A 14,853-nucleotide genomic window follows, 5' to 3' on the forward strand; every position below is an offset into this window, starting at 1 on the left:
TGCCTAATAGTACCATTCATTTTATATATATTTATATATATATATATATATATATATATATATATAGCCCTATTTATCATTCACTGTCTATAAATGACATACTTTTCATTATATAAAACCCCAAATTATTAAATTATAAATCTATCAAATCGGCCATTCCAACTGGATATGTTCAGCATGCTCACTGAGCCACAAAGAAATCTGGTATTCTCTTATTAGAATTAGCAAAATTCAACATTAAACACCAAAGAACTGATTGTTTTTAAAGAGAATCACATTCTATTTCTCCCACGCAGATGCTGATTTCACTGGGGGTGTTTCTTTGTTTGTTTGTTTGTTTTACTGACTCATCACTGTCCCACCCAGCAGGACCCTGGAGAAACTGAGAGGCTGCAGATCAGGAAGTCCACTGGAGGTATAAGGGGCTTGGGGAGATTGACAGGGCAGAAAGCTGAGCCTGTGTGTGTGGTGAAGTTCACTTTGTTGGGGTCAGGACAGGTGGACACATACACTTGATCCAAACATGGAAGGCTGATAGAAGATGCACAATGTCAATATTGAGTTAACCATAGCTTTATAAATGTACATAACCACATACAGGTAGCAACACTCTAGAATGGCATGCCTACTTACATGTTCTCTTCACACACTCGGATTCTTTCACAACCTTCTGGTGGATCTCTCTGAAAGCTGTAGCTGTTATTGGGCCGTGGTGATGAGGACACCGTCACAATACACGAGTTGACCTCTTCAACTGAGGACAGAGCCATATCACAGTCTGTTCAGATTAAAGATACCAGATTTACGAAAAGGAAACCCAGGACATGTACTACTACAGCAGTGAAAATATACTTGAAATATCAATTGACAATTGATAATAATTACACCTTTTTAACTTTTCAAATGTTTTTATCAAATGCTTTTTAAAAATGGATTTTATTAACCCTAATTAGGATTATTATTTTGCAGTTTAAGATCATTTTGAGAGCATTTTTGCAAACTGAATTGCTGCTAGTGTAATGGACCCTTTCCATATATCTGAGATTCAAAGTATAGCACTACAAATGTGTGTAACATTTTTAGAAAACAAAAGCTATTGGTAGATTTACAATGTTAATAATGGTGGAATTTTTATTGATTTATTAATATAGAGGTGTACTTTCACCATGTTATATAGTTGAAGGGATAGTTAACCCAAAAAAATCATTTCTTCATTCATAATTTAGTCACCCTTAAGTTGTTCAAACATCTGCAAGTTTCTGAGATTCTTTCTTCTGTCGAACACCACAGAAGATATTCTGATGAATGTTTGTAACTAAACAGTTGCTGGTAGCCATTGACGTCCATAGTATGTAGAAAGAAAAAGACATCTAATGGAAGTCAGTGGCCTGGTTACCACATTCTTCAAAATATCAAGGCAAGAATACGATGGAAAAAATTATTGGATGAGTTTTTGGGTGAACTGTCCCTTTAAGATTACGGTGTTGTGAGAGCAGACCATAGAGCATCACAGTCCCGCCCACAGCCGGAAGTAAAAATTCAATACAATTTCTGCATTGACAGTTGGGATAGAAGCCATAAAATCATAACCATACATGGTTGACTTAAAACCAGCTACGGCTGTACTAAGCGATAGTATATGCTCATATAAACGCCAAAGGTTCATGGGGCACTAACCTTGTTTTGAGATAAATGCCTTTTATTCACGATGTCTTGGCTAAGTACTTCATTACCCACAATCCTGAACAATCCCACAATCCCACAGTGATGCATCTGATTGGTGGAGCTTGTGTAACCGTCTGGTTAAACCCCTCGAAGGTCCGTGAAGACTGAAGATCATTAATAAAAAAATAAAATAAAATAAAAACCTTTGTTGCGTTTTTGCACGGTAGACTTATCAGTGCAATCATGATCTCCTTGGCTGCCATGAAAGTTTTGCAGGGAGGTTGTTAACAGTAGTTAGCATTATCGTCCACTTTAGCTAGGCTACTTTTAGGCTACTGTAGCCTTCATATGGTATGAGTCATATCAAGCATTTTATAATGCCACTGTCAAAACAATATTTAGCCTAGGTATACCTTTTTGTGCATTTACTGAACATTTGTGTAATGGCAACGACATGTGTTGACGACTGAGGGGTGATTGCAGTCAGGTACAAAGCACTGCACCATGTTGCTGACGTTATCGTTAACCACTTTCAAACACACGCACACAATATAAAAATCAATACACAATACTTATATAAAACACTATTTATTTACACGATTAATACTGAAAGAACTGCTATTACTGCACATTCACTATATAAAATAAAATTCACTGGAGGAAAAAGTTTGCACGGGCGGCCGTCAACAGATTTGGAAGTCGCTCAAAAGGCTCGTTCACGGTTGTGGCTTCAGTCGAATTCAGTGAGGCGCCGTGGTTTATGGGATGAGTAGTTCTTGCGCTCGAAATGAAAATATGTACACAGTCTTGTACCTTTAACTTTTTTTGGATTTTCTTTTAATTCTTTCACTCGAAATGATATGTTATATGCTTATGAGTTCAGCCGTACCTGGTTATCCTCACACATGCTCTAAAACTCTTTAGATACGGATTTTTCCGAAAGTCAATGGGAGAAATGAATGGGAAATTTACTTCCGGCACCAAAGCTCTCTCGGGCTCGGACTGTGATGCTCTATTTAGGAATATATTAAAATAGCATGCCAACCAATCACGCGCCCTGTTATATAGTACATACAAACAGTAAAACAATGTTACATGAACTTAATCAGTGTAAAATGCAGCCCTCTATTGGTGAAAATCATTACTACAAGATTGCTCTGATAACCAGCAGGATATGCTGGTCAGGAATTTTTGCAGGGTATTTAAAGGTTTTTTTGAATGTGCTGAAAAAACGGTACATTTCCAGTCATAGGACATCAAAAAACCAAACTGTGTCCAGAAAACATGTACGTCTGGTCATCCTAATATACAGTTACGTTTTTGACAGGAATAATATGGTGGTGATGTACTAACAAGAGTAAAAAAAAAAAAAAAAAGGAGACCTACTCTCGAAATCTAGATGGCGCTGTGGAGAGCAAGATGTGGATGGGGAAGAAGAAGAGTGAGAAGCTACACAGGAAGAACCAATCTGAAATCCCGTCTTGGAGCTCAGGTGAGGAACAGGAGCCCTGTGGCCATCAGGAACCTCATATAGCTTAAAAACAGAAAAAAAAGAAACTGTTACATCCAGTCATGCAAGTTTCAATATGCAGCTTTGCATGATATCAGCCTTCACAATCAGTTAAAATAGTGAAAAGTGTTAGACATACTCCACAGTGGTGAACTGATGAGTGATGTGTGAATACTTTCTCCAGCTCCTGATCTAGTCTCTCTTCACTTTGACGCAGACGTGACGGCAGTCGAGTCAGTGATGCAGATGGGATTAAAAGAGCAGGGGACTGAGAATAGAATAAACACAAACATATTGGTATTAGTATTATTACAATGACTTTTTATTCTTATCTAACAATATTTTTACTTGAAGGCCCTCCAACGCATACATGTATGAGGGGCCGTACAAGCCATATTTCAATCTGGCACTCTCAAACACTTATAATATTATCCTTTCACATACATACATTTGTACTCTCACACACTTACATTCTCCTTTCACATACATATATTTTTGTTTTCACACACATACATTTCTACTCTCTCTCACACATACACATTCTCCTTACACATACATTCAGCTTTCACACACACATGCATTTCTACTCTCTCACACACAGACATTCTCCTTTCACATACATACATTTCTACTCTCTCTCACACCACACACACATTCTTCCTTCACATACATATATTTCTACCTTTTTTTAATTTCTCAGTATCCATTACTTCCTTAAGCAGGAAGTCACTCTCAGACCAGGAAATACATGTGCAAGACTTGCTCAGCTCTTCCTCACAATTTTACAATAATGCTATTCAAAGTCATCTTGTTTTCTTTTCATGTACATTAGGGGTGTAACGGTACGTGTATTTGTACCGGACCGTTTCGGTACAGGGCTTTCGGTACGGTGCACGTGTGTACCGAATGACAGAATGCAATATTTTGTGCGCGGAACATAAGTTCATTTTCGTGTTTCCAAACGAACATATTAAGTGGCGGAAGTCTCCGCGTTCAGCGCAAATCGTGCCCTGCAGCTGATTCTAAGGCCGGCGACACACTGGATGCGTGGCGCAAGCGTCTCAGCTGCGTGGCGTGTCCGTTTTTAATTCGGCTCAACAGGTTAGAGCTTTTAGACTGCCTGCGTGAGACGCGCATCTCAGGCGCGGCTTGAGCCGTGCGGAAAACGCGTGTATGCTAGAAATAGAACCGACGCCTATTTTTCACACGACACGCAAGCGTGTTGGAAGCGTTTCCAGGCAAAATAGAATAGGAAAATATGTTTAAATGTCATTTTGTACACAAATACATATTAATTCATGACACTTTGATGTTTGAAAGTCTATAGGTTGACATAAATTCAGATATAAATGTAATTTAAAAAATAAATTAATAAATTATCGATTTTCAAATATTGCACCTGTCAAACATAGTCTATTTTGCCATCAATACTGTTGACGGTGTCCTTTATCAGTAGGCTTTATATTTATGCTCAACATGAAGTATAGATATTGTTGTCATGAAGACAACAGCCTGGTCTGTCGGCGGTCTCCCTCTATGTCACTTACAGCAGCAGCAGCGCGCCAGAGCCGTGTCAGACACGGTTCTGGTGAAGCAGGCCTACAAGCTGGGATTGGTAATGCTGCACTGTAATCATATTTATTTATTTATATCTTTCATTATATTTTATTATATGATATTGGTTTGAGACTGAGAGCATTTTATTTAGTGGAGAACTTTGCAGCAGTATTTTATTTCTTATTCTATTTTTATTTTATATATATTTTATTAAAAAGTATTAAAAAAAAAAAAAGTTTATAGTAATAAACAACCTGCAGTTTAATGTTTGCATTTCTTTCCCTTACTGTACCGAAAATGAACCGAACCGTGACTTTAAACCCGAGGTATGTACCGAACCGTGATTTTTGCATACCGTTACACCCCTAATGTACATATTTTCAGTTTTTAACTTTACCCTATCATTTTGTAACCTATGGGTTCAACAGGTCTGTGTAAAAGTGTTATGATTCTGATTTAGATCGTATTGACTGACTGGTTTGGCCAGTGGTTTAAATTTTTTAATTGCCCTGGCAACATTTTTACAGGCCTTGCCACGATCAATCAATCAATAAATAAGACTTATTGTTTTCATTGTTGACTAACATTGTATTGTAATAAATGATAACCATTTTGTGCTAATAGGTACAATAGTTCAAAGATAATAGTGCTTTTTCAGGTCTTTCAGTAAGGTCTAACTCTATTCCAGTTAAGGATGCACAGATTTTCATGACCGATTCCAATTGCAGATTTTCTTTATTTGTTTATTTATTTTACAAACAAATGAACCAATTCCCATACTCGTTGCCAATTTATTTCATTTTATGAATTTTATTTTATTTTATTTTATTTTTTTTTTCTTTGTTTGTTTTTTTGTTTTGTTTTTTTTACTGGCCAAACTAACCTCGAGCAAACAAGCAAACAAAAATATATGCAACATGAAGCAACTGCACAAAACAAAAACATCAGACGGGCTGAATGAATATTTTATTATTACTATTTATTATTATTAGTGTTTTATTACCTTAATTATATACATGTCTGCATCTGCACTATGTTTGTACTTTCTGTACTGGATGCTCCTGAAACCAAGATGAATTCCTTGTGTGTTAAACACACTTGGAAATAGAGCTCTTTCTGATTCTGATGAAAATGCTAATTCAATCTCTGAAAGCAGGTGGCGCTTACAGAACACTAGAAGCGTTTTCTGGATTATTGCTGTACAGCGCTGCGCTAATTAACACTCATTTAATATGCATTTAACGACTGTAAGAGGAAAAAGAAAATGCCATTGAAACTTCTAAAGACAGTCATTTCTCGTCAGAAATACATCCATATTCACCCCCACCCTAATTCCATAATTATGGTTTTCTTTCAGTATATTAATGAATTTGTTCGGTCTGATACAGTATTTTCTCTGCTTGTGCCACCATTCTCTCCTCTTTGTGTCTGTCTTCAGTGCATCTGTCTAAAAGATAATACATCATGATGATCAAAACTCTGTGTTACCAAATTGCCTCCTGTCAGGAATAACCTGACCGCGCTGTTTTTAACCTTAGCGTTGCCTAGGTCTGGCACGGTTCGCTGAAAAGAATCCGAACCGTTTGGTTCACCCCACACGGATCGGCACGCGCTGGGACCGCGGTTCAACTTAAATCTGACAAAGCATCTGTATGGTTTGCTGGTTTGCTATAAATAGCACATAAAACAAACTGGGTTCAACTAATAGCCTATATGTTTCTGTTGATGGATGCTTATTCTGGATTCCCAGACATTACAACAATAGCGATGAGAGAGAGAAAAAAACCTGGACAAACAATTCACTCTTGATCAATGTGAATTACTGCTGGAATATGAGCATTCATTTATTCAGTCAACACCCGTGTTCTGATAGCGGGCGCGCATAGATGAGACCTGAACAATATGGAAGCATATGGGTAGCAATATTCAATTTGGAATGTAATATGCAAAATGGCAATGCATTTCTGTATTTACATTTACATTTTACAATACGTTTGGTGCAAAATGTAAATGAAAATTAAATTACATAATTTTAATTTGCCGTTTCATACACCAGTTTTAATATGTAAAATGAATACTAATTTTAACGCTTTATAAGTTGCAAAATTAGAATGAAAATGTATTACAGAAATGATTAGATATGTATAACATGTTCAAGCAAAAACTGTGGCAAAATTATCATTTAAATGCTATTTTTCTTAAATGCATTAACACTCACAGTCAAGACACGATTGCATTTTCATTCAATGTCCCGCAATGAATGTAGCAAAATTCAATGTCCACATTGAAAATGCATTCCGAGCCGACGTGTCCGCCCCCTCCCGCCATGTCAATAATTGCGTGAACAAGGCGGGGCTTGCAGAAGGTCAGAGACTCAAATCTAAAGAAGAGGATTCAAGTGAGAGAACATGGACTAGACAGTTGGCCCGTGTACGTTTTGATCATTTTGGTTTATGGCTTCAATATTTCATTCGCACTTGTGGGCGGAGCTGAAACGCTGCTTTCATCTGATTGGTCGAATCGCCCCACCTTCAGCTTGGTCTTTTCATTCTTTCAGGCAGAATAAGAGTCACTGTAGTGAAGCACTGTAATGTCTGAAACCACCGCTCACTGTTAATTAGCATAATATTTGAATCAGATGTAGCTGGACACATAATTTGTGAAAAATAGCATTTAAATGATAATTTTGCCACAGTTTTAGCTTGAACATGTTATACATTAATAATCATTTCTGTAATACATTTTCATTTTCATTTTGCAACTTATAAAGCGTTCAAATTAGTATTCATTTTACATATTAAAACTGGTGTATGAAAATTATGTAATTTCATTTTCAATTTCATTTTGCACCAAACGTTGCACAAATGTATTGGAAAATGTAAATGTAAATACAGAAATGCATTGTCATTTTACATATTACATCCCAAATTGAATATTGCTACCCATATGCTTCCATAGAACAGCACACGTTAATATGTTTAAACTCATTTACGCTTTGTCAGTTTAAACAGAAGATTTATGCATGCGTGCAAACCCACGCCTCAGAACGCGTGCAAATATAAGCTCTCTCTAAAGTATTGTTTAAATGGACAAATTCACAAAAATTATGTAAAAATGACCGTCTTGGTAAGTATCCTTCAGCAAACATAGCCGGCTGAACGCAGGCCACTCTATCAGTGCATTCTCTTAAAGTGACAGTCTTTATATTAATCGAACAGCAACAACAAAGAAATCACTCACTGCTCTTGATTAAAAAGCTTTTATAATATGCTGTTTTACATTTGATTACTTTATTCAATTTCTGTACTTAAAGACTTATGCTAGACCTGCCTAAAAAAAAAAAAAAAACTAAATGAAAATCACTGTTTATTGTTTGTATCTTTACTCTGTTATATTTATTTGTGCTGTTGCTTGTAGTTGGATAGAATATTATTATTTATTTATTTTTATTAGAAAGTATAGTTTTTCCATAAACATAGGACATACCGAACTGTATGGAAAACCGTGACTCTAAAAACCGAACCGTGAAAAAGTTGAACCATGCCACCCTAGCGTTGCCAGGTATAAAAAAAAAACAAAAAAAAACCCCAATGAGTCCAAATCTTGAGTTATGGAATTAATATAAATATATCACTATCCCTAACCTCCCTCTTTATTCACTTCCTAAATTAAGTGGAGAAATATACAAATAAATAAAAATCCATAGACGCCTATAATACATGTATCTGGCAACACCACTAAGGCTGAGCCCGCGTCCTCAATCACAACTCACTCAAAGGACGAGGCATTTCACGATGATAATATTTATACATTTATTTATTTTTAAAACCCACATAGCTTGCTGAAATACTTCTCCGGCTGCCTCATCTACCTTAGCCATGCTGATCCCAGTGACCCTGATAGCACCTGACCTGCCTTCTGTTTCCACTATACTCTCTCTCACACATACATACATTCTTTTCACATACACATATTTTCTTCAGACATACATACATTTTATGTCAAAAGAGAATGTAAGTGTGTGAGAGTACAAATGTATGTATGTATGTGAAAGTAGAATGTGTGTGTGTGTGTGTGTGTGTGAGTGAGAGTAGAAATGTATACATGTGTAAGGCAAATGTTAGTGTGTGAAAGCAAAAATATATGTATGTGAAAGGAGAATGTAAGTGTGTGAGAGTGCCAGAATGAATTATGGCTGGTACGGCCCCTCATATATATGTATATATGTGCCAAATTAGGGCTTGACATTAACACCCACCAAATGCGGGTATCAGCAGTGGGGGGTAATATGGTCACTCCCAATACCCACTTTGGTGGGTTGAATTTTATATACCCTACAGTAATAGAGCTTAAAATTAATGCTTGTATGAGACAAGTGCTTTTTTTTTAATGGGTGAGTGAAAGAATTTTACTTGCCTAACCGGACATTTGATGTGTATAAAACAACTAGTTAGGGATGCACTGAAATTTGGGTGAGAATGCTTCTGATTTTATTACATTTGGTGTAAACGGCAATCGATAATTGATAATCAAGGCCAACCTAATCAGCAAAGTAATCAACCAACAAGGTCGGGTCAGTTGATGTTTATGTAGTCTGTCCGTATGTGAAACAATCTCGTTGAGAAATCAAAATAAATAAAAGTAACTGCACACAGAAGAGCATACTGCGGTAAAAATTAAATGTAATTTTTATATTTATAACATATACATGTAGCTTAATTAAGGAACAGGACACGACCAAGAGAGTTACGTTTTGCTTAAAAACCACAATTGCAAATTTGACATTGATTTTATACAAGAGTTCAAACAAGTAGTTAATATAGATTTTAGTACACTATTGGCAATGCTTTTTTTTTTTTTTTTTTTTGCGATCAACTTTATTTTATTTACATTATGTCAATGTTGACAGTTTTTGCTTGATTTGGTTAACGAAAATAGTTACAAACATCAAAGTTGAACAGTTGCACATCTCTGAGCAAAACGTTACTGAATGATTTGAGTCAATGATTCAGTGATCCATTCATAAAGACAGGGCATAAGACTTAGACTAGTCTTAGAAAAATCTTAGAAATCTTAGAAAATCTAACTTTATTCTTTAAGACTTTTAATTCATTTAATTAATTACATAAAAACATAGATTAGTCTAGGCTGAATCCAAAATATAAGACTGGTTACCCCTTGGTTAACTGCTAGTTGGTCAAACTAGATCTTAGAGGGGATGTATGCAGGGTTGACACAGAGTGGTTGAACTAGGTATTGCAGTCCAAATAAAAATATTGGAGGGTTTTTTTTTTACCTGGCTCCTCCTCCTCAGACTTAATGTACACACAGGTTGCCGCTGTGGTTTCTGCCAACTGGCAACCGAGGTGCCGAAATAAATTGGGTAAACTGGCAGTGGGAGGGTTTCACAAACCAAAATAGAGACCTACATTCCGGACCGGAACGCACATTTTCTGACTGTAGCATTGTTTTTCAAATAAACAAGTATGTTAACTTGTTAAACATGTTTCTTAATCTTCAAACATACATATTATGGTATTTTTATGCTTTAGTATGGGCAAAAACGTACATACAGCACAGTACATACGGCACCTTTAAAACACAGTCTTAACATAAATCCTAAGTTTACTCAACTTGCCCAGGCACTTGCTTCAATTTTAATTGAATTAGACGTCTGAACGAATCGTTTACATGCTGCCACCTACTGGCAGTTTACTTTAATACTTAAAAGTAGCTTATCTTTGCATCATTTTTTTCAATATTTCATATTTGTATAATATATATTTATATAACCTGGAATATATTTTTTAAATAACCTGGAAATCAATTTAAATACATTTTAGTATGTGGTAATTTCAGTCATTTAATTGTCATTTACCAACAACAAAATTGTGGTCAGTGAAAATGCTGATTGGCTAGTAAATTTGGAAAACCACTAGCCACATTGGCTGGTGAGCAAAAAAGTTAATGTCAAACCCTGCCTGTAATGTAAGTGAACCACAAACACACACTTTTAAAAACCTTGCAGTGCATTTTAAAAAACGCTAAAATTAGCACATATCATATATTACACTTCATTAAATGCTAACACTTCTATGTTAGCATGAGACAAAAACTAAAGAAAAACAAAGAAGCTTTTTTTATATTTTCAATTCATGCTGGATAGTCGGATTAAATGATCTCCCAAGTATTAATTTATATATTTAACAAAATCACACAGAAAGGAAGAGCTTTATCAACATACTGTACTGTATAAAACAGCCCATCACAGGCACACAAAACTGACACAATCACGAAAATGAACCAGTGTGCATCCAATCTATGCTGTTGAATTATAAACGCCCTGGATATGAATAAAGGATGTTACAAACACTGGTAAATATAGCCAAAAAGGCTAATTTTAAGGCAAATATTTATCACACATTTGATGGACAGCGAATACTGTAGTATGCTGCACTCTTATACACAGGACTAATAAAACTTTGAAGTTTGCTTAAATACCAAATTAACAGTACATATCTGATAAAGTGCTACGTGTGTGAGGTTGTAGATTGTTGGTCTATAATTTGGTGCAACAGTATGTTGTGATGCATTAAAACTAACAAAAACAACAGGCATAACAAAATACCATTATATCTACCTAAAACTAAACTGGAATTATCAAATTATGAAATAATCAAGCAATTGTAATAGAACTGAGAAACTATAAAAACTATAGGAAGTGTTTGCAGCTAGCCAGCATATGTTTAAAGCAGAAGAGTTTTTGATACAAGCACTCTTCCTGTTACTTTTTGCAATCCTCCACACTTCCTCTAACATTTGTGTACATGTGTCAGAATATGGCACTTTAGTGTACTTGAAGGCTTCACCCACAGACCACTGAAGTCATTTGAATTGTCAAGAAGCTTTTGGTGCAACCAAGAATGTGCTTTCCTAAACTATAACACAAACCAGAATTATATTCTAATTTGACAATAATATTTTGCAACATTTTGATACAGTACATGACATGCAATGATGTAGATTTCCATGCAAGTGCACTACAGTACACTATCTATGCCACTATTAACACTTACGTAGTGCAAAATACTGCTATTTTGACAGCATAAAAAGCACCAATTGCCATTTGTACTTTCAGTGATGTTTGTAAGACGTTTTTATCTCAAAGTACATTCTCTTAAACCATTTTATTGTTCATTGACTACACCATCCATGGGTTTATCTCTCCCAATTGATTGTTGTATAGATAAGTATATCCATAACGCCTTGATGAGTGTAAGGGGTGTTTGCAAATATGCTTCATTTTTTTTAATTAAGCTTGATTTTTGTAATTCTGCAAGCGATGCTAGTAGTGCATAAATGGCATACTTTTTACAGCATACTCTTTAATTACATTTGACCACAATTGCAAATAGCTCCATTTGATCTGTTTAGGTTGAAAAAGGAAATGAGGATTGGGAATGAGGAACCAGGGACCATAGAAGTGTTTGAAAAAGAGAATGACAGTATGTGTGTATGTTAGTACCTGACGCTGGTTGTGCAGTTTCTCTTGATTGCCAGCCAGAACACCTGACCTTTTCTTCTGTTGTAGTTGTTGTTTCAGCTTAAAAATCTTAGAAACATAAAGAGTAAGGATAGAAAAGAGAGAAAAAACAGCAGACATAGAGATGCATGTAGTGTGATGTAGATATATTCAATCTTACATGACCCAGTACAAGCAACCATACAAGAACTATAGTTTCACGCAGTTTGCAATCTTATTTATTGTGCAATGAGACTTACAGATGAATCTGCACACACGTCACTTCCATCCTGGAGATGTTCTGAATTTCCCCATGATGCCGAACGCTTGTGAAATCCAACAGCTGTTGTTTCATCTCCACCTAACCATGTGTGTGGTGTCTTTTACAAAAATATCAACATTAACATCACATAAAACTACAACTTAAGACTCTTGTTCAGAACATACTGTATTGTCATCTGTTCCTCATGACTTTGGAATACTGCACTAGTCCCACAGACTACTTTCATGGTGCATTTTTATCCTGTTTTTAAAGAAATTAAAATTCATCCCATTTAGTTACATCCTTGTTTTACTCACAAGGTTGACACTGTTTTAGTGAACTAGTACAACTAGATATTTAGCTATTAACCAGCTACAAGTGCAAATAAACCTATTTTTAGAGACTAAAATATAAGGAGTATCTGATTATATGAAAGAAAGAGTGAAATTTTCACTTATGTAATGAGGAACAGAAAACAGATGATATTACAAAAATGAGAAAAGCTGATGCACCCAATTCCCTTCACATCTGAGCTTAGGGTTAAATTTCATTAGGACTGCAGTAAATCATAGGATGTGATGAGCAAACCATGGTGCAGTGATGGTGTCAGAGAGTACCAAAGACTTTTGGTATACGTACCATGGTACTGCATGGCCCTGTTTACACTGATATTAACATCTGTCCTGGGTGAGTCAGCTGAACTTTTATTAAGAATTGATTATGGATCATGCATCCTTTCACCTGTGTGGATTTGTCTTCCCTGCCATGTCTGTCATCCTCTTTGGGCCATTGGCCTTGCAAGTACGGCCCCACAGTCGCATCCAGAGATACTGTGCGCTGGATCGGAGTCTGCAAACGCCACTCTGCTTTGGTCTGTTCACCTGAAGAAACAAGAAAGTAAACTTTAATGAGGAATAAACTACTAAGAGACAACGTGGTGTAGTGCAATATTTATGAAATACATTTCAATATCATATTTTGTTTTAAACCTTTTCGATTCACTGGTCTATATCATAAAATGCTTCTAATTATTATTCATTATAATATTATTTATATACATTAGATCGTATGAATACCAATTTGAGCTGTAAAGATTAACATGATTTGATTATATATTAGTATTAAGATTGTCTGATATGAACAAAACTAGATGATCATGTCTTCTAGCATGACTTGGGATGTTTCAAAGAACACCTTGTGCTTCAATGGATGCAAGGAATTTAAAACTTTAAAACAAAGCAACAAAGGAGCTCACATGATCAGTGTCACAAATTGTATTATTTGATTACTGAAATTTTTCTTCTTCATTCAATCTTTACTTCCTCCTTTGGAATTCCAGATTTTTTATGTAGCCCCTACAGTATATCAGACATGATACAGTATGCCAATGAAACCAGTCATCTTACAAGCATAACTTAATTGTTTAAAGTAAATATACAGCCACTGTTTATAATTAAAATATTAATTATGATGAAGGTGATGATGAAAATGTGTTGTTTGCTATGCACCAATAAATTCGGGAAGAAAACTGAATATAAATTAAATGCACATACATTTTAAGTTTAATTAAATAATGTATGTGTTCAGATCCTTATAGCACATGAAGAAACAAATTAAAGTACTAATGCAGTTGCAAACATTCACATAACATTTCCTGTTGATCTTCAAGAAGGACATCCAGTGGCTCAGATCGTGATAGTTACTGATGTGTATGATATACTTCACCTGGAGTGATATTTGTGACGGAAGCTGGTTTGTGCAGCGTGAAGGGAACAGTAGCTTTGAGAGGCTGGAGACCTGATCCGCTCCTGGACAATTTCATCTCTCCACAAACACGGACTCTGGCGTCGTGAGCGATTTTTGTCCTTTTCCAACTGGCCATTTCCAGCTATCTAGCCATTCTAAATGTGTCTCTTCTAGTTTCTTAACTAGACCTGATATACGACTAGAAGATATACTTATTTAATCGCTTTCAAGTAAACTATTATAAAAGGTAAGAGAGCTACTTGCTGCTCAGACTGATCTCTACCTCTCAAAACGCTAGTATGTGTAGGATCTTTCATTCATTTTAGGAAGTAGGCGGATCCATGTAGAATTCGCCTTTTGATTCGTTAAAAGAAATAGCTGCGTTAAGGTAATTGGGTAATAAGACATCAATCCAGAAATAACGTAAACTTTTTTTGGCTTCATCCCAAACTAATTTAATGATTACTCATTTGCACGCACAACAAAATTCTAACGAGTCTAATACTTTTAAGTGTGCTAAAATTTGGCCTATTCCCTAATAGGGTGCAGTATTGTACTAAGAAACCTCATGAAATCAAAACCGTGTCCCGG

At 35.7% G+C, this 14,853-nt stretch overlaps 1 protein-coding gene across 2 annotated transcripts; it reads right to left on the reverse strand.

Moving 5' to 3' along the window:
- Nucleotides 1-251: 251 nt before the first annotated feature.
- On the reverse strand, nucleotides 252-14,589 carry LOC132122049 (protein FAM117A-like). 2 transcript variants are annotated; one of them, XM_059531910.1, is made up of 8 exons: nucleotides 14,242-14,589; nucleotides 13,258-13,397; nucleotides 12,515-12,634; nucleotides 12,258-12,344; nucleotides 3,315-3,443; nucleotides 3,052-3,199; nucleotides 634-754; nucleotides 252-531 (listed from the first exon to the last, which is right to left on the reverse strand). In XM_059531910.1, exons 1-8 carry the CDS (start codon nucleotides 14,396-14,398, stop codon nucleotides 351-353), a joined length of 1,083 nt encoding a protein of 360 aa, XP_059387893.1. In that variant the 5' UTR covers nucleotides 14,399-14,589; the 3' UTR covers nucleotides 252-350. The 2 variants fall into 2 exon arrangements, with proteins under 2 accessions (XP_059387893.1, XP_059387892.1); XM_059531909.1 differs by having other exon boundaries at nucleotides 634-778; nucleotides 14,242-14,588.
- Nucleotides 14,590-14,853: the final 264 nt, after the last annotated feature.

Source organism: Carassius carassius, chromosome 40 (assembly GCF_963082965.1).
Source record: "Carassius carassius chromosome 40, fCarCar2.1, whole genome shotgun sequence".
Taxonomy (NCBI): Eukaryota; Metazoa; Chordata; class Actinopteri; order Cypriniformes; family Cyprinidae; genus Carassius; species Carassius carassius.

What these genes read in the sequence shown, in the direction of transcription:
- LOC132122049 (XM_059531909.1), bottom strand. Translation starts at nt 14,398, where the DNA reads ATGGCCAGTTGGAAAAGGACAAAAATCGCTCACGACGCCAGAGTCCGT. An exon ending in GGGAAGACAAATCCACACAG is followed by an intron (nt 12,635 to 13,257) that starts GTGAAAGGATGC and finishes TTTTTGTAAAAG; the next exon opens with ACACCACACACATGGTTAGG. An exon ending in CATCAGTTCACCACTGTGGA is followed by an intron (nt 3,200 to 3,314) that starts GTATGTCTAACA and finishes TCTGTTTTTAAG; the next exon opens with CTATATGAGGTTCCTGATGG.